This window comes from Schistocerca cancellata, chromosome 1 (assembly GCF_023864275.1).
Source record: "Schistocerca cancellata isolate TAMUIC-IGC-003103 chromosome 1, iqSchCanc2.1, whole genome shotgun sequence".
Lineage (NCBI taxonomy): Eukaryota > Metazoa > Arthropoda > Insecta > Orthoptera > Acrididae > Schistocerca > Schistocerca cancellata.
In genome coordinates this window covers 364,135,757-364,162,399 of record NC_064626.1, presented here as the reverse complement: position 1 = coordinate 364,162,399, position 26,643 = coordinate 364,135,757, and the positions used below count along the sequence as shown (strand labels likewise).

The following is a 26,643-nucleotide window of genomic DNA, read 5'->3' as shown; positions in this document are numbered from 1 at the left end:
CTTTTTTAGTGATTTCTGCTGCTTCTGAATCCCACTTACAGTAATACCTATATCAATAATCTTTGCAGTAGTATGACATTTGAACAGGGACAGCACTTATAACAGAGCAAGCTGGAACTATTAAATCTGCTATGATTGGACTCCTGGTAATAATAATTTTTTTCTTTACTCATTTTTCACATTTTATCTAAGTATCTACATAGTGCATATATAGTATGAACCTGAATTTATCAAAACATTAATGTGACTATGTCTCACTTAGATTTATTATTCAGATTGTAATTTTCAACATGTTGATCCCATTAGTGTTTCTAGTTTTATGGGAAAACCAGTTAACTGAAAGAGACTAACAATTGAACTTATTACTACAGTATGCAGCACTGGACTATGAGTGAGCTAATGTTATTTAGGACATATTGACATCATTCAGAGAGACTGGTATTGAGAATTTATAGTACCATATTTTGATTTTCCCAAAACTAATTAATCTACCAGAAAACCTACCTAGATTTTCCATTGGAGATTTAGCAATTGTACTTATTAGGTTCCAGTTGTCCTTTTGTTGCCCTAATTTTTATGAACAGAATGACACCCTTCACTAAGTAATTAAGGTGTTTATTAAAAAACTGCTTAATTCATCATAATTTTTAAGATGGCTCCTGTACTCACAAATATGTTATTCCTAACACATGACTGCATGAACATATTTTGTAAACCAAATTACTGTCATAACATATGTGGTGGAGTTGGAAAGTTTTAAGAATGGGTCCACTACTGCTTACTGGTTTGGCGGGCAGGTGCATGGAGGATGGGGAGTGAGTCATTGCCTTGTCCTTGAACACCCTCTGACAGGAAACTGCGTTTCCTTTGTTCAGTTCGTTGTGGCAGCTGGTTGAGTGCGGGTCTGTTAGGGTTTGTTGCCGGATTCAGTCTGCATGAAAATGGACGTAAAAATGTAGCAACGAGTTTGTGTGAAATTTTGTTTTAAAACCAGGAAATCAGCTTCTGAGACTCATGAACTATTAAAAACAGCTTTTGGAGATAATTTTATGAGCCAGTCAAATGTTTTTGTCTGGTTCAACAGATTTAAAAATTACTGCGAATACAATTCCTAGAGTTGCGACTTCTCTGTACACAATACCATCCGCAAAAATCCTTGTGGAACTTTCCGATGTTGTATCATTTATGTATGAGAGGTGTTCAAAAGAATTGGTACAAAACAACACTGTTGGTGTAATTGAAGTCTTCATTCAAAAGTACTTAACAGATGTCAGAGGACAATTATCCCACTGTTTCACAAATCGAAGGATTCCCTGTTCCCGGAATCCCTATGGCTGTGACGGAAGCAAGTCCTCCACTGTGTCCTTCATTTCAACATCCAAGTTGAAGTGCTCTCTTTGAGTTCTTTTTTTAGTGGACCAAACACATGGAAATCACAGGATGACAGGTTTGGCCTTAACTTGGCCATTACACTTTGTCCGACTTTGGAGATTTGTGGACACGCATTATTGTGGAGCAGAATCACTTCTTCCACGAGCATCCCAGGTCGTTTGCTCTTGATGAACTTGTGCAGGTTACTTGGTGTGTCAGGGTACATGTCACTGTTAATGGTTTTTGTGGATTCAAGAAATTTGTTGCATATCAGACCTCAGATGTCGGAAAAGACAGTGAGCATCACCTTGCCTGTTGAGGACACAGCTTTGAATTTTTTAGGGAGAGATGACAACACTATACATTCACATTCCTAGAGGTCTCACTACATTATTCCAAAGCAGAAAATGCAAATTTTAACAGTTTGATTGTTACAATATTTCAATATTTTCATTTGAACTCCTTACTTAATGTGAAAACTAGTGGACCCTATAATACGCCCTTGGAGTATGCTCAAAGTTATTTTTATTTCTGAAGATTTCTCTCCATTGAGAATGACATGCTGTGTCCTGTTTGCAAGAAACTCTTCAATTCACTCACACAGTTGGTCTGATATTCTGTACATTCATATTTTGTTACAATATGCTTCTAGCAACTAACAGCCAAAACCAAAAACTTCAACATAAGAGCATTGTGAGGGAGTAGTTTTCCTTTTCAGTAACAAACAAAAATAGTTACAGACAGATGAAACTGACACTGGTGAATTCGGCCCTGATCTAGGTTGGCTGCTTACCTCAGGGAGAGGAGGGTAAGTAGTGTAGCTAATACAGGGCTAGAATATGTGAGCCTGGGAATGTTTCATCGTTTGTCTTCCAGTACTGACAACTCACAGGAATGTGTGATTCATACTGATTAGCTGCTATGGTAAAAATTTTGGTACTGAAGTGAGATGGATTCGTGAATGTGAATTTCAGAGATGGTCATCTTCAAATGGAGCACTTACTTGTAGTGATCTTATGTCATATTGTATAATGCACTGAAATATAAGCACAGTTACTGTTATTAATCAGTTAATCATCAGCTGACATAGACAACACAACAACAATTCATCAAGCAATTACATTGTCACAGTTTTGGGGTTCCTGAGGTTGGTAGCAATCTGAAAAGTCGACACACATTGTGGTGAATGATATCAATGTCTAATGATCAGTACTCGGGCTTTCAGCCAAATTATCACACTCTTGTTGTAGTTAAGCCAGTGGGAGCTCTTAACATACTAATTTATGTAGGTTATCAATTAATGAGAAAATGACAAAGTACAGGCAATGTCAATGGTTGCTTACTGGTATCACAGTACAGATGTGGCCCGAGGTCCATCTCACAATGTCAGTATTAGCTCTTGAGCAATAAAGATTGACAACCACTGTTCCTCTTTGAGATATGCTATAACTGCCTCCTTATCCACCTTACAGGGCATCCACATCTTTCTATTTGTTTCCTTGCCCTTTGTATTTTAGTAATCCTTGTTGTCACATCTATTCCATGATTACTGATGCCAGTTTTAATATGGAAAACCAATGCATGACCTTTCTGTAAATGGTTACAATTTTACATGTTTGGGTATGAGTAGTAACAGTCCACTAAATTGGAAGGAACACACAAAAATGTAAATACAAAATATATCAGTATGATGCCTTCAATGTGTAAGTGTCAGTGCCCTGGAATCTTGTTTTTACATAGACATATTTCTCAACACCTAAAAATGGAAATTGGACTTATTGTATGAATACATTGGGAAAACTGACCTCAATATCTTGTTCAATAAGGAAGAATCACAACTTAGTTTTACTGACAAGAAAATGACGAAGTACAGACAATGTCAATGGCTGCTTACTGGTGTCACAAGAGTTCCTGACAAGCTTCACTGTGTACATACAATACGTACCTCAGAAGAATGCCTGAGTGAAGTGATGACAGGAGCAAGGAAATAGTACTTCCTCTCCTCCCTCATTTCCACCCCACCACTGCCAATGCTCTGTTACTGACGGTCTCAAAAATGTTGCTGTAGTTATATTGTCAGCACAGCTGACAAGGGAACATTCCCAGGTGTCAGTAAATGATCTTGATAAAACTGGCGGATGTGCAGAGATGGGGGAATTTTATTTTATATTATGTTCTCAGTCATGTATATAATGTGAAGAAAATCATTCTTTCGTGCATGGTGTAAGAAAACATTGTGTTTCAAACATTTATTTACGGATTATCATATTGTATTTATTTTGTAATTAGAGTTACTTATTATTTTCAGTTGACAAAATATGTGCATGTGAAACCATAAAACAAAATCAAGCAAACATGAATGTACAACATAACAACTTAAAACATAAAACAAGTATAAGTAAAATAAATAGCTTGACTAGTAATGAATGTTTAGATATTTTAATTAGGTATGCTGAAAATACTCTGACAGCACATTGTGTATGGCTTATTTTCTAGAAGTGGTATTCCACAAACCAGATTTATTGCAAATGGATGTAAATAGCTTGAAAGCTTCATTAATTTGCTATAAAAAAGTTTTTATTTTTAAAAATTAATTAATGGTGGTGGGATGCTTTGTGAAGTTTCAAATTATTACAAAATTTGACAACATAGTTTTTAAGAATGTTAACTGCATTCAACTTTTATACAAGAAACATTTTTATGTGACATTGTTTTGAAGATATTCCCTCCAAAGCTAATACATCAAATTACCTTTCTGGATGTACCGTTAAGAGTGAAATTGGGCAAAAACAAAAAAAAATCTATTGTGCTGTTTTTCGCCCTCTACACACCTGCAACTTTCATCAAGATTGTTTATGATCCCTTGTTCATTAGGTTTCATTATTTGCTGTATACACTGTCAGACAAAAAAAACAGTGAAGCACCTAGAAGACATGGTTGAATGTCAATGTCAACTGGTAGGTAAATGATTATGATTCAATTCTCTGCTGCAAGAACAGCACAGAGTATCAGTCTTGTTACCAGGCCCTCTAGGGTATATAAGGGATGTGAAGAGCATCAGATGTTGAGTGATCACTGTGAAGGATACAGCAATGTTGTCTAATATTCTCAGCACCTGACAGAATTTGAGAGGGGGCTTCATTGTCGGTCTCCACTTGGCCAGTTGGTAGAAGTGTGCAATATACAGATTTGTGGGGCATTCAGATGTGACAGCAGCCCAATGTTACACTGCATGGGAACATAAGGGCAAACATACTTTTCGTCAAGGTTCCAGTTGATCACATCTGACCACAACAAGGGAAGATCATCTTATTGTGCGCCAATCACATCTTAAACCCTTCAAATCTACACCAGCCACCTGAGAACACAGCTACCTGTGAACAAGAAATAGAATCCCTGTGACAGTCTGTGTCATCCTGCAGCATTGGACAAAAACTAGCAGCAGCTGGACAATGGGATTATCATCATTTTCATAGACTGTCATTAACACAACACAAACAGCTGCATCTGAATCGGTGCCATCACTGGATACACGGACTGCTGATGAATGGCACTGCATTGTGTTCAGTGATGAATCACAGTTCTGACCATCATCAGCAAGTATGTTGGTGACCTGAGGAGAGGTCCAATTCTTCCAGTGTTTTGGAGAGGATATGTGTCATACATATACCTGTTTTAATTACCAAAGCTGTGTGGAGCCATTAGGTATGACTTCAGCTCTTAGCTGGTAGTCATTGAAGGAACTCTGATGGTACAATGGTAACTCACAAACACCCTGTGCCCTCATGTGCTGCCTCTTGTGTGACAGTAACAGTGTCATTTATCAACATAACAATGTTCGTCCACACATTGCACTTGTCTCTATGACCTATCTGCATGAGGCTGAGGTATTCCTATGCCAGTAAGATTCCAGGTCTGTTACCAAACAGAACGTGTGTAGGACCAGCTCAGATGTCAATTCTGTCCCAGTTCCATGATACTGAGGATCAATTACAACAGATGTAATAGGCCAGCTTGCTTCAGGAGAAGATACAACATTCTTCCCTGCATACCCCAAGTCAGTGGGGATGCAACGTCATAGTAATAAGCGCTTATAGTGCACAAAAATAACATCACATAACTTCTCGACTGATGGATTTTCATTTTGTTTCATCATACCCTTCTATATGCTTCACTTTTTTTTCACGCAGTGTATACTCAGATTTTCTTTTGTAAATGTATTATTTTTATGCTTATTTATACCTGTATTAAATCTGCAGGCTTATGTGGTGGTTGTCATTAATGATAAAATCTTCTGTGTCATTAGCCTGCATCACATTTGTCTTTAAACTTCTTTAATGAATGATGTTTCAATCTGTCTGGTGGGATCTTCTTCAGGGTTCCACTGACTGACTAAACACTGGGAAAAGAGAGAGTCATGTGCACTTACAAAAGTGTAATTACTGAGTAAAAATCCTCTAGCTATTGGTGAGCTTTTGTCATTGGGTAAATAATGAAACAGGTGCTTAAAGAGAGGGGAAATACAAATAATATTGCTGACACATCAGTTGTATCCCAGTTGATCTTTACATTCTTAGCTGACCGTGTTATAGTGGATGTCAATGATGTGGTCTAATGACTCAGATAATTTCATCATTTATTTATTACAATGTCTTTTTTTGTTTCAATGTTGGTTGCATTTACTCAGAACAGTGCTTCATTCACAGATTATTTATTATGCCACTACCTTGTCTCCCTTATAAGCAAGTATAGAAGATTCATACTGAGGGTAGGGAAGTGAACAAGGATATTATCAAACCAAATAATTAGGAAACTAAGGCAGATATTTTAAATGTCTGATAAAATAAAGTAGTCTACAAGTTGGCACTTTTGTTGGTGTATGTGACAACTTAAGAAATATTAAACAAATTAAAATCTTTTATTGGTACTGTTGGTAAAATGCTTCCAATATCTGAAAAATATAAGTTACTATATTTCTACTTAGTGAGGCATTTTGTCCAGCTGTGCCAAAACTTCTTATAGCAATTGGGAGAAGAATTGAATTTCTATGACCTGTTGATGTATTAGATATGTTATTCAGTGTAATGATATTCAAGTGGAACTGGTATACTAGCAAGTGAATAATTTAAGTTGGTCCAATTTTTTGTTGACAATATTTTACTGCGATGAATCACAGTTCTGCATAACCCCAATGGCCATCACAGGTGAGTATGGCAGTGATGTGGGATGAGGTCCCATGTTTTGGAGAGGAACAGCTGCCAAGTGCTTTGTAAATTTGACCCAGGTTTGTGGTGATGTAATATATTTACATCAATTTAGTCTAATCTAGTCAGTCACTGTTACAATTTTGACATAACTGCATATATTGTTTCATGGTATTAATATATGTTAATAAATTTAACCCATGGCTTATGTACTTATCAAAATATATCTCTCCAAATTATTTTCAGTATTTGATGCTGACTACGATAAACAAAAAATGCTTTCCTTGAGTGCCACTGTGATTATGGGTAGGAGCACTTGGGTGTAGTGCACAAGATACTATAGTCTCTGTGCTATTACCTGTTTCTATGCAACATATGTTCATCAGGTATAGACAAGTGTTTGCCTTTCCAGATTTTTGTTTATTGTTTCCATCTGGAATTTCCATTACTGTAACACAATACGCAGCACAAAAATTCTTATTGTGAGTCATTTATTTCTGTACTGAAGGCTGATGTTGCAGATGCTATATTATTAATGTATACTGACAATAACAAAATACACATTTAAAACTGGTGAAAATTTGTCATCCTGGACTTTGTCACACATCCTGTGTTGTCACAATAATTGTCGCTGGTTTTCAGGAAAAACACAAATATTCTTAAGTATAAATTTAATTTATTGATCCTTCAGAGTGTTGCAATTTCTTTTAGTGTAGAATGCAAACAGATAATTATACTCTTTTTTTCTCTTAGATAATAGTATTCCCTTTCCAAATATTATAGAGGTCTTTGCCAATCACAACTCAAAAATGAAGATTATGCTAACAGTTTTTAAATGTTAGTTCTCTTTGATGTTTAATGCTGTTTAGACCTGCCAACGTGTGAAAGACAATATAGGCATACCTTCTGCAATCAGTCTGGCATGAAAGGACAAGGTAAGAGTTTTTTCCTTAATTAAAAGTATTTTTAATTATGGTAGGATATCAGCTGTTTAAAACCATTTTTGGTATCAGTTGATTCCAATGAAAGCCTTACTCCAGAATAATTCGATTCAGTGGGACTTTCACAGCCATAGTTAGTTGTATTACAATGTGGTAAATTAAAAAATATATATACTAAAGTTTTTAATACTGATAAGGTGTAGTCTATGCATTGTGATTTATTATGAAATTTCACAACCATACAAATGAGATGAACAGTGAGAGACACTGTTGACAAACTTTTGTGGATAATATATTGTTCAACAAATTAAGACCTTTTCTTTGTTACATAACACATATGTTATATAATATTATATTATAGATAAAACTGTAGACTAAACCAGGATTCAAATCCAGACAACTGTCTTGTGTGAACTGGGCTGTTCCAGTTGTCAAACATAGGGACTTCGGGACTCCTAGACTGCCACAAGGCTACAATTTGCCACTGCCTCCACTCCAAACTCCACTTCTTCAGATGTGAGCCTCTTTTGAATTTGGAAGGAACAGAGAGGAGCTAGTGGCAAAACTGAAGCTCTGATTTGACTCATGGGTAGCTATTCATACCCCAACTGAAACAAAAGGACTTGTGATAGCCACAAAAGGACTTGTGATAGCCAAATGTCCAGTTCAAGTCCTGGCATGATCCACAGTTTTACTTTTGTCACAGATGATCCGCAAAATTTGCACTCTATCAAGAGTAAATGAATTCCATCCCAATACAGAAGTGGATCACAAATTACAACTATAAAGCGTTAACTCAGAATCACCTTCAACTGTCTACAGTTCAAATTTTATTTCACTTATGCAACCACTTTTGTCATTTCACTACATCATCTTCAAGCCCCTTGACCCACATTTAGGAAGAATCCAGTCGTGCCCACAATTTAAATAGGAATTTGCATTTAGTAACTGGTACCTATAGATCATTTTTTTTTTAACAATGTGATCCCTTCATTCATTAACTGCAGTGGGTCATATTGTTAAAAAAGTAATCTATGGACACCAATTATGAAACTGGTCACCTAAGTAAAATTATATTTGAAATATAGGCAGCTAAAGGTATTTCTGATCTAACTTTTATAATGAACAGCCAAAGTCCCTCGACCATCCTGTATAAAGATGGACTTACAGAGACTCAAAGTATAACTTGTTTTTCATGACATTTGTAGATAACTGACAATGACATGGAGTATAAAAACTCTGTTTTGGAACTACAGATCTACTTTTAGGTTCAGCTTAACAGTTTCTTCAACAGTGGCTTCCACTATGGGTTCTCCCCAATCATGATAAAATGAGAGTGCTACATTTTTTGCACCAACCAAGCTCATTTCCATTGCACTTGCAGCCCATTCTATAGCATTGATATGATAGAGATTATCATGTACTCGAAATTTATCATGCCTCCAATCAGCACGATAGTGTGGGTATGCCAGCCAATCTTTCACAACTATTTTATCTACTGATTTAAACAAACTATCTATCTGTTCTCTTGACAAAGGTACTTGAGAAAAAACTTTCCATACATCAGACTTTTTGTTGGGCGTACCACTTACAGGATAGATCCTACCAATTGAATTAAATGCTAAGTCAGTTCTAACACACAAAATCTCATCAACAACATCTGCAGCATCTTCAAAACCAAAGAATGTATGATTGAGTTCTCCTTTTACAACTGTACTTACTGTACGATGATAATTACCAGAGGGTTCATATATAAATGTAGAAGGGAAATTTCTAAATGTAAAATTGGAATTAATGTTTTCAGCATATGGAAAGGCCATAATAACAGCATCATATTTTATGGAATGATTTCCTGTGCTATGTATTAAATATTTTCCTGTATTGAGCAGCTCAATTGATGACACATGTACTTTCTTTAAAGTAGCACCAGAAGCATCTAACATTTTAACTGGCAACTTGAAGTTCCCACCTTCAACTGCGAACAAACCAGCACCAGCCCCAGCAAGAGCAACAGATCCTGAAAATATTCACTGATTCAAAAATTCATTCACATAATTAGACTGAAAAGTACATAAGAACTATAAAGGATCACATTTAGTCAAAGAAAGGACGTAAGACTATTTTGTAATTTCTTTCCTGAACATAATTTAATTCCACAGAATTTGATTCAAGCCCTTTGCGTAAGTCATGAAATACAAAAACACACAAACTAACAGTGGTTAATTCGTATAATAAAACCATCTAAACCTTAAGAGCTGTTACGTAAATAAATTAAAAAACATTTCCATATGCACAATGACAGGTAACATTAATGAAATCTGACTAAACAAATGTTTATTCTATTCACCACTTATTTTTTTAGTGTAGACCTCTTAGGGTGCACTGAATGCCTTGTTATCAGATTGTTATTAAACTCTATCCCAACGGGACTTAGATACAACATGCTCATTAATATCGAGAGCGTTAACAGATGGTGCACTAACATAGTTTTTGCAAAGATGAGTAAAGTTACCTTAAAATTCAGATTATAGTGGCCAAACAGAAAATTGAACTAATGTACTCAGCATCAAACCGATGTTGTACTAAGAATCATGTGGTCAATAATTTTAAAAAGTTATTGTTCCTTTGATAATCAGGCACAAAAATGCAAACACAGTACACTAACTGAACATACAGAGTGAGGCATTTAAAACTGTTTGTCAGAATATTTGGCAAAATACACATCAGATTAAAAAAAAAGTGGTAATATATGTTGTTTAAATTGAAGAGCGGCATCCATTAACATAACGCTCAACCCCCCATGCATCACCCACAGGGTCAGGAGGAGTTACTTGGAAATCTTAAATAAGAGCCCCTATTTTTTATTGCATATTTGGATTCCCCATGAAAAAATATGTACCTTTTGAATGAAATATTTCTTTCATTGCATGAGAGATGGCACTGAAATCAGCAAACATGAGAATGAGGTAACAACTGTAGCAGAACGGTACTACCTCAAACAAATACACATCATATTATGACAATTGAAGTCTTTTTTGATATTTTTGATAATGATATGATGTGACACCTCCCACAATCAAACGAAGCACAGACTCTGATCACACGCTCAGCCTGTGCACGTTACTTCAATGATTTGGACTGTAGACATCTCATCGCAATTGTTCCATGATGTTAACGACTGCAGAGAGAGTCCATATCATTGCTGCGTATTTTGAGGCTCATAGAAATGTTGAAGAAGCTTGTCAAAGGTATGCTACTCTGTTCCCCGATACAAATGTTCAATCTGCAATGAAGTTTCACAGTACTGTCCACCTGTTTATTGAAATGAGAAGTGTTAAACCTAGAGGAAGAGTCCGACCGTGGCCCGTGACGAAAATAACATAGTGAATGTTTTAGCTGTGGTTGCTGCAAATTTTCACGTTTGTTCTCAGAAAATTGTGCGAGGTTCAGGAATTTCACAAAGAAATGTGCTACGCATACTGCATGCATACAAATGACACCAATTTCATTTATCGCTGCATCAAGAACTGCATGGTGACAATTTTCACAACTGCCTGAATTTCTGCAACTGCATACAGGAACAACTGGCAGTCAATGATAATTTCATTTCACAGATACTTTTCTCCAATGAATCAAATTTTACGAATTGTGGTCAAGTGAATCAATATAATATGCATTATTGGTCCTTGGAGAATCCCCATTGGGTAAGGCAAGTTGAATGTCAATGCCCATGGAGTGTCAACATTTGGTGCGGTATTTTAGGCACCCAGTTAATTGGTCGATACTTCACAGGTAATCTGGCTGGTCAAATGCACAGCAACATTGCGGATAATGTTTTACCATACTAATGGACAATGTTCCACTTCAAACAAGACTAGATATGTGGTTTCAACATCACGGATGCCCAGCACATTATTCATGACTAGCTCGAGAAGATCTGAATCGAAACTACCTGGATCAATGGATCGGACAAGAAGGCCCTCAATCATGGCCCGCAAGTTCACCTGATTTGACTTCTGCCAATTTTTTCCTGTGGGGATGGCTAAAAGAGAGAGTTTACATGGATGTACCAGCAACCCCCAAAGATATGTGGCAGCAAATTCGCAATGAATGTGCAAACATTAGCCCAGACACAATAACACATGTCGGATTGTTGTTCAGACACAGAGTTGCAATATGCATTAGAAACAACGAACAATATTTCAAACATTTGCTGCACTGAAACACTTGTGAGAGGCAAAGGGTCTCTCAGTGTTCGAGCACCCTTAGATAGTGAGAGGCAAGTTGACTCACAGTAATCAAGCAGCCCGAGATAGTGAGAGGCAAGGGGACTCTCCAAAATCAAGGAACACATTACTACTATGTCCATGTCATTGTTCCTGTGTAACACTAAATGTAGCATGAGAATGCATTGTGGGAGGGTAGCCGGTGTCACATGATAGCATTTTCCCAAATATCAAATAATGTACTTTGATTTTCCTACCTGAATGTCTTGTTTTTGTGAGATAATACCGTTTTGCAACAACTGGCATCCCATTTTCATGTGTGGTGATTACAGCACCATCTATCATGAAATGAAAGAAATGTTTCATCCAAAAGTTACAAATTTTTTCACAGAAAATCCAAATGTGCCATAAAAAATAGGGGTTCTTATTAACGATTTCAAAGTCACCCCCCCCCCCCCCCCCCCCCCCCGCCACTCTGAGGATGTTATGTTAATACATGCTCCTCTTCGAGGTGAACAACGTTTATTATCACTTTTTTTAATCCTATGTGTATTTTGACAAGTATTCCAACAAACAGTTTTAAATGCCTAACCCTGTGTATTAGAAATTTTGCCCAAAATGAAGAATTGTTTTTTGAAGAACTCCAGCCCACTCTTCTTTATTCTGAAATACAATGACAAATGTAGAACCCATTTTCAACATGCTTTCTAACAAGTTTCTATTTTCCTCTAGTTTCTCTTTTTAACGCAATTTACACACACGACAGTGAATTCTGACAGTCTACAAACCCACCCCCAAAAATATATATTTTAAGCTTGATTAACCAATTATAGATTTTTTTTCAGATAGCTTTGATTGAAGGTGTCTGACAGTTGCCAATGTCCAACTTATGGTTAGTCCCCATAACAAAATCCCAACAAGAACAAGAGAACATAGTGGAACAGCAATTGGTAATTTACATCTAAATCCAACTGCCTTTCATGAAATAGATATGAGTGCCATAGTAAATGGTTTAGGTAAATCATGGTGGTCAAAAGGTAAGAATAAAGCACTCCATAAAACAAGTTTAACTAAAAAAGAACACACAATTTCACAGAATCATAAATGCTGATACAGTCATGAACCCAGAAAGACTACACTATGAATGAGACACCGAAGATGGGAATTTAATTCTTTCCTAAAAATATTCTTACAATACTAAAAATTCAGTTTTCTTTTGCAATGGGTCTGGAACAGTTACAGTGGGAATCAACAAAAGAGAGACTAACACATGGTACCTAAGCACTAGTGACAGGAGGTGAGAACTTCAACTTCATTTAATGCAAAAGGCCAGCTCTAATCAATAATTAAAAGAGCAGTTTAACAGTATAGCAAATTTCATTACTTTCACTTCAAAAAACCAAACCTTTGTGCATGATGCACTAAAAATGGAATATTCTGATAAAGCAGAGGCAATATGGAGTACTATCAGACATGAAATGATATTAAACTCAAATAATTTGTCACTAAATTCAAAAAAATTCTTTCTAACACTAAAAGAAAACATAGGGGCATAAAATGGGCCATCAAAATCAGATCCATTAGTCTTAGACAGGCACTGCATACTCCACTGTCAGACATCAGTTTTGCCAAATCATCTGTTAGAGATCACAAAGATCATTAAGTGACTGAACAGCAGTAGCTCTTCTGGCTATGATGATATTTCAAAAAAATACTGAAATCTTAGCTGGCTTGGTCAAATTCCAAAAGTTATCATTGTAACCCATTACATCCTGCATCACCACAGCAAACTAATGACTCATTGCGTCCAGCACGTGAACTTCCCATCATTAGCCAATGTCCAGAATCTATTATATTCTACTGCATCTTTAAAGATCTTGTTGTTATTCATTATTTACATTGTTTCTATTAACTCAGTGCTGAAGCAAACTAATTTCACACTGACTCTCTAATAAAGTATACATCTATTTTAAAATAAGTCACATATGTGCATATCAATGACACTAAACCAAAGACTGCTCCTGTACATCCTACCAAACTCACCAGTGCATCAAGCTGAATGTGCAATGGGTATATAAGCACAGGAATAATGCATAAACATTACAGATAGAATGGTGATGGGATTTACGGGACTCAACATTACTAAAAAATATTGATAAAACAAATTAAAAGTTTAAAACTGTTCACTAAAATTCTTAAAAGGTGTACAGGAGTATATGCACTTACACCAATGATAGATCATACACTATATCATTCTATAGGGAAAAGATAAAACACACACACACACACACACACACACACACACACACACACACACACACACACACAACAGAAATGCAAGACTGACTGGTCCCACAAAAAATTTAAAAAAATTAAAAGAAAAAAGGAATAACCAGTTTCTGCGAAACACTACACTCTCCAACCTGAAAGCTTAGGCTGGAATCAAGACAGTAGTCAAAATTGTCAAACTTTTACAACAATTTTATTTTCAGGTGCAATAAGAGGATAAATCCTTGGTTAAATTTACTAATGTCCTTAAATAAATAAGAATATGAAACTGATTTAAAAAAAATAATGTACTGAATTTCATACATTGTCATCAGATAATATCTCCCATCAGAGTAAAAAGACGTACATAAAGGGTCAATTTCTCACATAGAGAAAGGTAAGTGCAAGCAGGATGAATGCTACCTACAGATGAAGCTTCTTGTCCTTCACCTGCAGCCATGCTGCCTTCCACTGGTACACAATCTTCTCATTCAAATGTAAGATTACAGTTCATAGGACAATATAGCATTCTTAAACTTTTTAATCATTACAGGTTTCTATGGCAGTGTATCAGCTTACCTGTTTCCCAGAAAGAGTTCAAATGAGGTGAGAATGTATGGGCCCACAAGTTTGGGCATTAGGTCTGAGATTGTGCAGGAATTGATGGGACAATGTGCATTATGGATTGTTAAGCTGCAGTGGGAGCATAAAAAAAAGCATTAAACCCAATCACTCCATTACATCTATGAATTAAAATTATTAATTACCATCATACTGTAAAAGACAATCATTGGGTAGCCTATCAGTTGCTGCAAAGCACTTTCACCAATGCTCAGGTACTTACAATAACATAGTAAATGGTTGAGAGAAATAGGTATTGGCACTTTGCTGCTTGTAAACCACTGGTCACAAGAATTTGTGTGTGATCTCCCTTAGAATAATATAAAAAGATTGTCATTGGTTTGTGGAGCAGTTGATGTCTGTTTTATGTAGTGATCTGTTTTATGTAGTGATGAGTCAATGTACATAATTTGGTGAATGCCTGAAACACAGCCTTTACTTGAATGTGCAGTGGCTGTATGAAGGTCCTGGGCTATTAGATGTTGGGTGGAATCAGATAATTACATCTGGGCAACTTAAAGCCCCATATACCTCGGAGATGGACCATTAGTTTTTGCACAACCACATGTATTAGTACTGATGCATACCATGTTATGAATCAGCCTGGCATGAGACAAGTGGTTGATTAATAGACATACACTGAGATGACAATGATGGTATAGTAACATGCACTTATGGAGACGGCAGTAGTATCTCGTACACAAGGTATAATAGGGCAGTGGAGCTCTCACTTGTACACAGGTGATTCACCTGAAAAGTTTTCCAACATGATTATGGCCACACAATGGCAATTAACATACTTCAAATGCAGAATGGTAGTTGGAGCTAGATGGTAGGGCATTCCATTTTGGAAATCATTAGGAAATTCAATATTCCTGCAGTGTCAAGAGTGTACCAAGAATACCAAATCTGAGGCATTATCTTTTACCATGGACAATGTAGTGGTCAGTGGCCTTCACATAATGGCTGAGAGCAGTTGTGCTTGAGTAGAGTTGTCCATGCCAATAGATAATCCACACTGCATGAAATAACACATAAATCAATGAGGGATGTACAATGAAAGTATCTGTTAGGACTGCACGGAAAAATTTGGTATTAATGGGCTATGGCAGCAGATGACCAATGTGAGTGAGTTTTCTAACAGCACTTTACCTGCAGTGCCTCTCCTGGGCTCGTAACAATATCGGTTGGTCCCTAGACAACTGGAAAACCATGACCTGGTCAGATATGTCCTGATTTCAGTTGATAAGAGATGATGGTAAGGTTCAAGTGTGGACTGACCCCAGAAGCCATGGGCCCAGGTTGTAAACAAAGCACTGTGCAAGCTGGTGGTGGCTCCATAATGGTGTGGGCTGTGTTTTTATGGAATGGACTGGGGCCTCAATAAAGTTAGCTACATGGAGACCATTTGCAGCTATTCATGGACTTCATGTTCCCAAAAAATGATGGAATTTTTATTGGTGACAATGTGCCATGTCAATGGGCCATAATTGTTTGCAATTGGTTTGAAGAATATTCAGGAGAATTTGAAAAATGATTTTGCCACCCACATCACCCAACATGAGCCCCTTTGAATCATTGTTGGACACAATTGAGAGGTCAGTTCATGCACAAAATCATTCACCGGCAACACCATTGCAATGGTAGATGGCTACGAGGCAGCACTGCTCAATATTTATGAAGGTGACTTCCAACAACCTATCAAGTCCATGCCACATCGAGTTGCTGCACTACGCCAGGCAAAAGGAGGTACAACACAATATTAGGAGGTATCCCATGACTTTTGTCACCTCGAGGGAAAGTTGCTGTTATTAGAATTTGTGCATTATGTAAAATGTCAGAGGTAATGATTGGTTACCTACACCAAAGTTGCAGATAGCAGTTTCTGAACTGATGTGACAAGTTCATAGACATTTGGGTATTGTAGAAGAAAGTTAACCTGAAAGTTATATTTTGTGACTATTAACTTATTTGATTGGTAGGAGATGCAGTTATTGTTAGTGTGAAGATTCACAGATGTGTATGACAAAAATATACTTTGAAATTGGGATGGAGCAGGTAGACGTTCCTCAGTAATGGAAGTATGAAGCATTAACACAAAGTAAACATAACCAAGAGCATTAATTTACATTATAACTGTGGGGGAAAAAAAGGAACAGCTACTCACTATGTTTGAGGGAAAATTGAAACAAATTCAGCATTTATTGGATCAGAAATAGTAGAAATGCTATAAGGTAACTGAAAAATATTAAAGCAAAAGGAGGTCTTACGCATTGTTAGTTTTACACAGTAGCTGGTATCTATGAAATTGTGGGTATTACTAGGCATTGGCCAATAGCATATGATAAGGGTTGTGCCCTGTCAACTTCAATCTATGATGATACTAAATGCTCATCACCAGCAAAAATGAACACGTAAGTGTGACCAGAGGTTATTATGCTGTAAAATTGTTTAAAGAACAACCTTTCTGAGACCAATAAAATTATCTGAAATTACATGCTTCCCAATTTTAGTAGATTAATACTAATATTTCCCTTAACATTGCCTCAGTAAACAACAGAACATAGTCCCTATAAAATTTAATAAAGATTAATGATAATTTGTTTTGTTCATGCTCAGTTTCCAACTGCTTTACTTTGTAATGTCATCTATTCCCTTTCCATTAAACCATCATATTGGGAATTTCTTATGTTTCTGAATTCAGCAAAGAATTTACTTCATCCAGGAATCATCACTCATCTCACTATATTCTCCAACAATCACCATTTCATTTCCACTCTTTGCATATCTCTCCTAATAATTTCTAACATTTATCTCTCCACTTCTTTACAGTCTGGTTTTAGAGTTTGAAAGTGTTTTTTTTTCTTTTTTAATTAAAATTTTGTGTCTTATTGCTGCACATAAAAAGTGTTAATACACAGTGATTGTAAATTTCCTGTTTTAGACACATTGGAAGCTTAATTTTGAAAACCTTTTTTTTTTTTTACCGACGAAACAACATGCTGATTTCAGTCTTCTGTTTATTTCTTTTACTAATCAGTGTCCTCAACTGCCTAAAATAAAGCGAGATCATTGCCTGGTTCTATGATTTCATTATATTGTAAAATTTTCTTTTCACTGTGTTCGCTGTACATCATTTAACTCTCATTATAACTGAATTTCAGGTCTACTTTCACACTTGTTCTGTTAACAAGCTTATCTGCATTGGAGACAAGCAGTACAACACCATAAAAAATTAAGATGATACAGATATGTTCTACTGACAAATATTCTTTCTGCATTCTTTAAGAATATGAACACTTCCTCTAAGAATGTTGAGAATAGCTTTGGTAATATAAGAGGCCCCTGCCCAATTCTTCTTCCAATTCTGAATTCCTCACAATACTGATGAAGTCTAATGAAAACTGAGACAATGCTACAGATATTCCTCAATGTCTACATCTACATTCTGCAAACTGCTGTGAAGTGCATGTCAGAGGATACTTTCCATTGCACCACATTTTATGATATCCTCCCAGTCCATTTGCATATGGAAAATAAAAAAAAAAACTAATTGTTTAAATGACTCTGTGTGTATGTGTGCTGTAATTAGTCTCATCATGTCTTCGTGGGTCCTATGACAATGATATATACGAGGCTATAGTATATCCCTAGGCTCCTCAGATAATACTGATTCTTGAAGCTTTGTAAGTATGTTTTTGAAGGCTAGTTGGCATCTACCACCCATGTCTGCTAGTTCAAGCTTTTCAGCTTCCCACAAGACACTCTTGTGGGTCAAACAAACCTGTGACCAGTTGTGCTGTCCTCTTTTATACATATTCAATATCCTGATAGACCTGTTTAGTACGGGTTCCACACTTTTGAACAACATTCTAAGGATGGCATGCATAAGTATTTTGTAATGGATCTCTTTTGTAGATTGACTACACGTTCCCTATATTATATCAATGAACCGAAGTCTGCCATCTGCTTTACCAATGAATGAGTCTATGGGATCATTCCATTTTATATCCTCAAAAGTAATTACACACAGGTATTTGTATGAGCTGACTATTTTGAACTATAACTCATTGATGTAATAGTTATAGGAGACTACCCTTATATGTTACAGGGACTGCCCAATTTTATGTTTAAGTACATTTAAAGCAAGTTACCAGCCTTTGCACCCCTTTGAAAACTAATTAAGATCTGACTGAATATTCGTACAGCTTTTTTCAGACAATATTACTTTACAGATAAGTGAACCATCTGCAAACAGTTTGAGGTAAGGGGTTTGGAGCAGCGATTGTGTAAGGATGGATGAGTATATTGCCATAGTGACCCCATTCCAGTAATCCAGCAGGATCTCCAGTCACTACTCAAATCCTTAGGCCCACCCTAGAACCTCTCCCCGGAGTCCATCTCTCTACTCAGCCCTACCACTCCCCGTACTCCTATCTTCTACATGCTTCCTAAAGTCCATAAACCTAACCACCCAGGACGCCCCATTCTGGCCGGTTACTGTGCCCCCAATGAGGGAATCTCTGCTCTCGTAGACCAACACCTTCAACCTATTACCCAGAACCTACCCTCCTATATAAAAGATATCAACCATTGCCACCTCCCTGCACACTAACATTCCTAATGCCCATGGCCTTACTGCTATTGAAACTATATTTCCCAATGCCTGGCAGATTCCAAACCCCATCTAGAGGAATCCTTCCTACGAATCCAGAATCCTAAACCCTTCACCTAGTTCAGATTCATTGATGACATCTTTGCTATTTGGATCAAAGGTGAGGACACCCTATCCACATTACTCCAGAACCTCAAGAACTTCTCCCCCATTTGCTCCACCTGGTCCTACTCAACCAACAAGCCACCTTCATAGATGTTGACCTCCACCTCAAAGATGGCTACATCAGTACCTCAAGCCTTCACTGACCATAAGTATCTTCTCAACCCCATAATTATCTTCCCAACCTTGTACGAAAACAAATCTCCGACACCTTATCTTTCCAGTCTCCCACCACCTCAAAACTGCTATCCGGCCACAGAGGATCATTCCCCTCATAACTCAATACCACCAAGGACTGGAGCAACTGAATTACATCCTCCGTCATGGTTTCAATTACCTCTCGTCATGTCCTGAAATGATAAATGTCCTGCCCACTATCCTTCTCACCCCTCCCACAGTGGTATTCTGCCGTCCACCAAACCTACACAATATACTCATCCATCCTTACACAATCACTGCTCCGAATCCCTTGCCTCATGGCTCATACCCCTGTAACAGACCTAGATGCAAGATCTGTCCCATACACCTACACCAGTTCGGTCACCACATCACCTATCCCATCAAAGGCAGGGCTACCTGTGAAACCAGTCATGTAGTCTACAAGCTAAGCTGCAACCACTGTGCTGCATTCTATATAGGCATGACAGCAAACAAGCTGTCTGTCCGCACAAATGGCCACCGACAAACTGTGGCCAAGAAACAAGTGGACCACCCTGTTGCTGAACACACTTCCAAACATGATATCCTTCATTTCAATGACTGTTTCACAGCCTGTGCCATATGGATCCTTCCCACCAACACCAGCTTTTCTGAATTGCACTGGTGGGAACTTTCTCTGCATTACATCCTATGTTCCCGTAACTCTCTTGGCCCCAACCTTCATTAGTCACTGTCCTCACCCATCCACCATGTTGCCATTCCAGCACCACACCCAGTCTTTTTATTTCTCTCTTTCTCCATTAATTCCCCCTCCACACCACTCCCCTGCCCACCTGCAGCATTTCACTGTCCACCACTCCCACCATATGATCCCTCCACCTCCCTGCCCCAGCCTCCTCCTTACCCCCGCCCACTCGCATCATGCACTGGTGCTGCTAGTTGCAATGTGGTCACAGTTGCCTGAGACTGCAGTTGTGTGTGTGTGTGTGTGTGTGTGTGTGTGTGTGTGTGTGTGTGTGTGTGTGTGTGTGTGTGTCTATTGTTTATGAAGGCCTTAATGGCCAAAGTGTGTGTCTATTGTTGATGAAGGCCTTAACAGCCAAAAGCTTTAAATGTGATAGTCTTTTCGTTGTGCCTACCTGTGACTCAGCATCTCCACTATATGGTGAGTAGCAACTTTCCTTCTCATAATATTGAGGTTACTATTAATATTTTCTGGCAGATCATTAATACACAACATGAACAGAGAGGATCACAACATACTTCCTTAGGGCAAGTTACACTTTTTACCAAGAAATCCTCATTATGGTCATAAATTTTGATAAATACCCCTTATGTCTGTACTTTTGATATTAAGTGTTGGTGTGGTACTGGATGAAATGCTTTCTGAAGGCCAAGAAATACTGCAGTCACCTGTCTTCCTTGACCCAAGGGTTTCAAGATGTCAAGTGAAAATAAGCACAACTTGGGTTCTGTCTGACCGATATTTTCAGAATTCGTGTCGGTCGGCATGTGGTCCCATTCTTCAAAAACTGTAGTTCTAGGTACACATCTATATAGTTCTTCGTCAACTAGTCTTCTAAACTTCAAATAAAATTTTGACATGCTCATGGGTAAGAGCTAAATGTTTCAAGTTCCTCTTTGAGATGTATCATGGCTGCCCTTTACTTAGTCTAGTGAACATGTAAATATTTCTACTTGTTTTAGCTGTCTTTTGTAATCATTGTAGCTACAAGCACTTCATGGTCACTGATAACAGTTTTGACAAGAGCATGAGGTCAGGTCTAATTGATGACATGAGACCTAATATCAAATGAACTTTGAAATAGGATTAGAGCAAGCAGTATTTCTTTACAGCAGAAGTTCAAGGTAAACTTAACCACATGCACCAGTTTATGATCAGAAGATTATTGTGATTGCAAAACTAGTTACCAGACTTATTTTCACCATGAATAGACTTTTATAGATAATTTTCAGAGAATGCCTTTAACATCAATTCACAGGACATCTTGTCACAGCACTGACTTACAACTATACTTAACACAACCAACTGTTGTTCACTTGAAGTCTCCTCCAATGATGACAGAGTGGGGAACATATGTACTAGTGAGCTGAGATTTTCTCTGAATTTTCAGTCACATGTGGGAGCATATCTGGTAGTTTTTTTTTTTTTTTTGGGTGGTTTTAGGGCGCAAAACTTCTATGGTCATTAGCGCCCAGCCCGTGACTTAAGACAGTAAAAAACCGAAATTGAAAACCAGCAGCAATGGGAACAAAGTCATAAAATTGGAGAAACTAAAAGTAGAAGGAATGCTTAAAAATCCACTACAGAAAGGGGGTGGTTGTCCCCAAAAAAAGCTTCAAATGACTGACGTCATTTCACTGTCACTAATAAACTGGAGAACGCGGTCGGCTGAGCGCGTGTCATCTGCTAAAATCGACGATAGATCAGGCGATAGCTGTAGACGGGAGCGTAACGGATTAAAATAGGGGCATTCAATTAAAAGGTGTCTTACCGTCCACAGCTGAGAGCAGTGGGGACAGAGTGGGGGAGGATCACCGCTTAAAAGATGTTGATGGCTAAAAAGACAGTGCCCTATCCGGAGTCTAGCTAAAATTACCTCCTCCCGACGACGCGTTCGGGAGGAAGAGGTCCAAGCGCAAGGAACGGCTTTCACTTCCCGCAATTTATTACGGGGAAGTGTTGACCAATGCGCATGCCATAAATGAGCAACTTTGCGACATAAACCGCTCCGTAGATCGGTGAAGGGAAGCAACTGAATAGCTGGCCGAGGAAGAGAGATTGCAGCCTTGGCCGCTATATCGGCCGCCTCATTCCCACAGATACCAGCGTGTCCCGGGGGCCAGAGGAACGCCACCGAGACGCCCCCCAGGTGGAGCAAGCGCAGACAGTCCTGAATCCGGTGGACCAGAGGGTGCACAGGGTAAAGAGCTTGGAGACTGAGGAGAGAGCTGAGAGAATCTGAGCAGATAACGTACTGTATCCGCTGATGGCGGCGGATGTAGTGGACAGCCTGGAGAACAGCGTAAAGCTCTGCGGTATAAACCGAACACTGGTCGGGAAGCCGAAAGCGGTTTGGGGTGTCGCCAACCATATAGGCACTCCCTACACCTAACGATGTTTTCGAGCCGTCGGTGTAAATAAATGTGGCGTCCGTCATTTCTGCACATAGAGCAGCAAATGCCCGACGATAAACAAGTGTAGGGGTACCATCCTTGGGAAATTGACAAAGGTCACGGAGCAGGCAGATCCGGGGACAGAGCCAAGGCGGTGCTGTACCCCAAGTTGTCAAGAAGGTTTTAGGAAAGCGGCAGGAAAGAGAACGGAGCAGTTGACGGAAGCGGACTCCCAGGGGTAGTAGGGAGGAGGAGCGGCCTGCATACCCTACATCAAAGGAGGCGTCGAAAAAAAAGGTCATGGGCTGGATTAGCAGGCATGGAAGACAGATGGCTAGCATAACGACTCAGGAGGACTGCTCGCCGATTGGACAGCGGAGGTTCAGCAGTCTCAGCATAAAGGCTTTCCACAGGGCTAGTGTAAAAAGCTCCAGACACTAAACGTAATCCACGGTGGTGGATAGAGTCGAGACGCCGAAGAATAGATGGCTGAGCAGAGGAGTAGACTATGCTGCCATAATCCAATTTCGAGCGCACTAAGGCGCAATAGAGGCGGAGAAGGACCACTCGGTCCGCTCCCCAGGAGGTACCATTCAGGATATGGAGGGTGTTAAGCGATCGCCGACAGCGAGCCGAAAGATAGGAAACGTGGGAGGACCAGCACAGTTTTCTGTCAAACATAAGACCCAAGAATTTAGCGACGTCTGAAAATGGAAGGTTGACAGGACCTAGATGTAAGGAGGGCGGAAGAAACTCCTTACGTCACCAAAAATTGACACAAACGGTCTTACTGGGTGAGAAACGGAAGCCGGTTTCGATGCTCCACGAGTGGAGGCGATCGAGACATCCTTGAAGACGTTGTTCAAGAAGGCTGGTCCGTTGAGAGCTGTAGTAGATCGCAAAATCGTCCACAAATAGGGAGCCCAAGACATCAGGAAGGAGACAATCCATAATTGGATTTATGGCGATGGCAAACAGTACAACACTCAGCACGGATCCCTGGGGTACCCCGTTTTCTTGGGAGAAAGTACGGGAGAGAGTAGTGTTCACCCGCACCCTAAAAGAGCGCTCTGCCATAAATTCGTGAAGAAAAAGGGGCAGCCTGCCTCGAAAGCCCCAAGAGAACAGTGTGCGGAGGATGCCTGTCCTCCAACAGGTATCGTATGCTCTCTCCAGATCAAAAAATATTGCTACCGTTTGGCGTTTCCGGAGAAAATTGTTCATGATATAAGTGGAGAGAGCAATAAGATGGTCAACTGCAGAACGATGCTTCCAAAATCTGCATTGGGCTGGTGTTAAAAGACTGCGGGATTCCAGCCACCAAGCTAAACGGTAATTCACCATACGCTCCAAAACCTTACAGACACTACTCGTGAGAGAAATGGGGCGATAGCTAGAGGGGAGATGTTTGTCCTTTCCAGATTTCGGAACGGGAACGACAATAGCTTCCCGCCACCGTCTGGGAAAGGTACTGTCGGTCCAAATTCGATTATAAAGGCGAAGGAGGTAACGCAGACTATGGGTTGATAAATGCAGCAACATTTGGACATGGATACCATCCGGTCCTGGGGCGGAGGAGCGAGAAGAAGAGAGGGCATGTTGGAGTTCCTGCATGGAGAAAACAGTATTGTAGCTTTCGTGATTTTGAGAGGAGAAAGCAAGATGGCGCACTTCTGCTGCACGTTTCTTCGGGAGAAACGCTGGCGGGTAATTTGAAGAGCTTGAAATCTCAGCAAAGTGCTGACCCAACGAGTTAGAAATTGCGACGGGGTCCACTAATGTATCATGCGCGACAGTGAGCCCAGAGACCGGGGAGAAACTAGGCGCGCCTGAGAACCGTCAAAGCCGACTCCAAACTTCCGTGGAGGGAGTGAGGGTGTTAAATGAGCTAATAAAGAATTTCCAGCTTGCCTTCTTGCTATCGCGGATGATGCGACGGCATCGCGCATGGAGCTGCTTATAGCGGATACAGTTGGCCAAAGTAGGATGGTGACGGAAATTGCGAAGAGCACGTCGCCGCTCACGTATTGCGTCACGGTATGCCTCGTTCCACCAAGGAACTGGGGGGCGCCGGGGCAATTCGGAGGTGCGTGGTATTGAACGTTCCGCAGCTGTAAGAATAACGTCAGTAATATGTGTGACCTCATCGTCGACGCTGGGAAAGCGACGGTCATCGAATGTCGCTAGAGACGAAAAAAGTGTCCAATCGGCTTGCGCAAATTTCCAGCGTCGCGAGCGCATATATGGCAGTGGAGGCTGCAGTCTAAGGACATATGGAAAGTGGTCACTCGAGTGTGTATCATCAAGGGCGAACCATTCGAAGCACCGAGCTAGCGGAACAGTAGCGACCGCAAGGTCCAAATGAGATAAATTTGTCGTGGAGGCAGACAAAAATGTGGGGACCCCAGTGTTGAGGCAAACTAGATCTGCTTGGTGGAAGATGTCTAGCAATAGAGAGCCACGTGGACAAGGATGTGGAGATCCCCAAAGCGGGTGGTGGGCATTGAAGTCCACAACCAGCAAATAGGGGGGTGGAAGCTGACCAAGAAGATGAAGGAGATCAGCTCGTGCCATTGGTGTGGATGATGGAATGTATACAGTACAAAGAGAGAACGCGTATCCAGAAAGGGAAAGACGGACGGCGACAGCTTGGAAGGAACTGTTTAAGGGGATTGGGTGATAATGGAGAGTATCATGGAGAAGAATCATGAGTCCTCCATTGGCCGGAGAGCCTTCAACAGAGGGGAGGTCATATCGGACGGACTGAAAATGAGGGAGAACAAAGCGGTCATGGGGACGCAGCTTTGTTTCCTGAAGACAGAAGATGACCGGCGAGTAGGATCGTAAGAGGACCGACAATTCATCCCGATTGGCTCGAATGCCGCGGATATTCCAGTGGATAATGGACATAGGGTGAACAGAAAATGGAGGAATGTGACCAAGGGTGCTGTCAACTCAACGACTGCTCAGAGCTTGCGACCGACAGCATGGAATGGCATTCAGCCGAAGGCAGAAGATCCTGATCCATAGGTTGGTCAGGAGCAGCCCCTGCCACCAGCGATCGGCCGGTTGACCGGCCACCAGCAGTGCGCCTCGGCGACACAGAAGACGGCCGAGGGCGATTTCCGCCAGGTGGTGCTGTAGATGGGACACACCTTGGCGGAGAAGGAGATGAACTGGGTTTCTTTGTAGCCTTCTTGGAAGTATGATGTTTAGATGAAGGAGGAACCGATGGTTGGGAAGTTGCGGTACGTAAAAACTCTTCACGAGTATGCTCTTTTTTCGAAGACTTGGCGTCTGACTTTTGGGCTCGAGATTTAGCAGAACCCGACGAAGGGTGAGCCATAGAGTGGGCAGGCGAAAGTGGTGAGGTTGAACGAGCGATCTTTGCACTGGCCGATCTGACGACCGTGGCACTAAAGGTGAGGTCGCAAGTCTGCGTGGCCGCCTCCTTTGCTGGCCGAGGAGAAGCAAGGACAGTGCTGTATTTTCCTGTCTGAGGCACGGTGGGCTTACGACTGGCGAATAATTTTCGAGCAGCAAAGGTCGACACCTTTTCCTTCACTCTTATTTCCTGGATGAGCTTTTCGTCTTTAAAAACGGGGCAATCTCGAGAGGAAGCAGCGTGGTCATCCATACAGTTGATGCAACGAGGGGATGGAGGTGGGCATGCACCCTCACGGGCATCCTTGCCACACGTAACACATTTGGCCGGATTGGAACAGGACTGGCTGGTGTGATTGAACCGCTGACACCGATAGCAACGCGTAGGGTTTGGGACATAAGGACGAACGGAAATTATCTCATAGCCTGCTTTGATTTTCGATGGGAGTTGAACTTTGTCAAATGTCAAGAAGACAGTGCGGGTTGGAATGATGTTCGTGTCAACCCGTTTCATTACTCTATGAACTGCCGTTACGCCCTGGTCAGACAGGTAG

General features: G+C 39.9%; 1 protein-coding gene across 1 annotated transcript in view; it reads right to left on the bottom strand.

Annotated features, from left to right (window-relative positions):
* Nucleotides 1-7,716: 7,716 nt before the first annotated feature.
* Nucleotides 7,717-26,643, bottom strand: part of LOC126174592 (prenylcysteine oxidase 1-like) — a 74,072-nt gene continuing 55,145 nt past the window's right edge. The window contains exon 5 of the mRNA XM_049921047.1: nucleotides 7,717-9,533. Within this exon, the coding sequence (XP_049777004.1) occupies nucleotides 8,767-9,533 (767 nt within the window). The 3' untranslated portion in view covers nucleotides 7,717-8,766. The remainder of the gene's footprint in view (nucleotides 9,534-26,643) is intronic.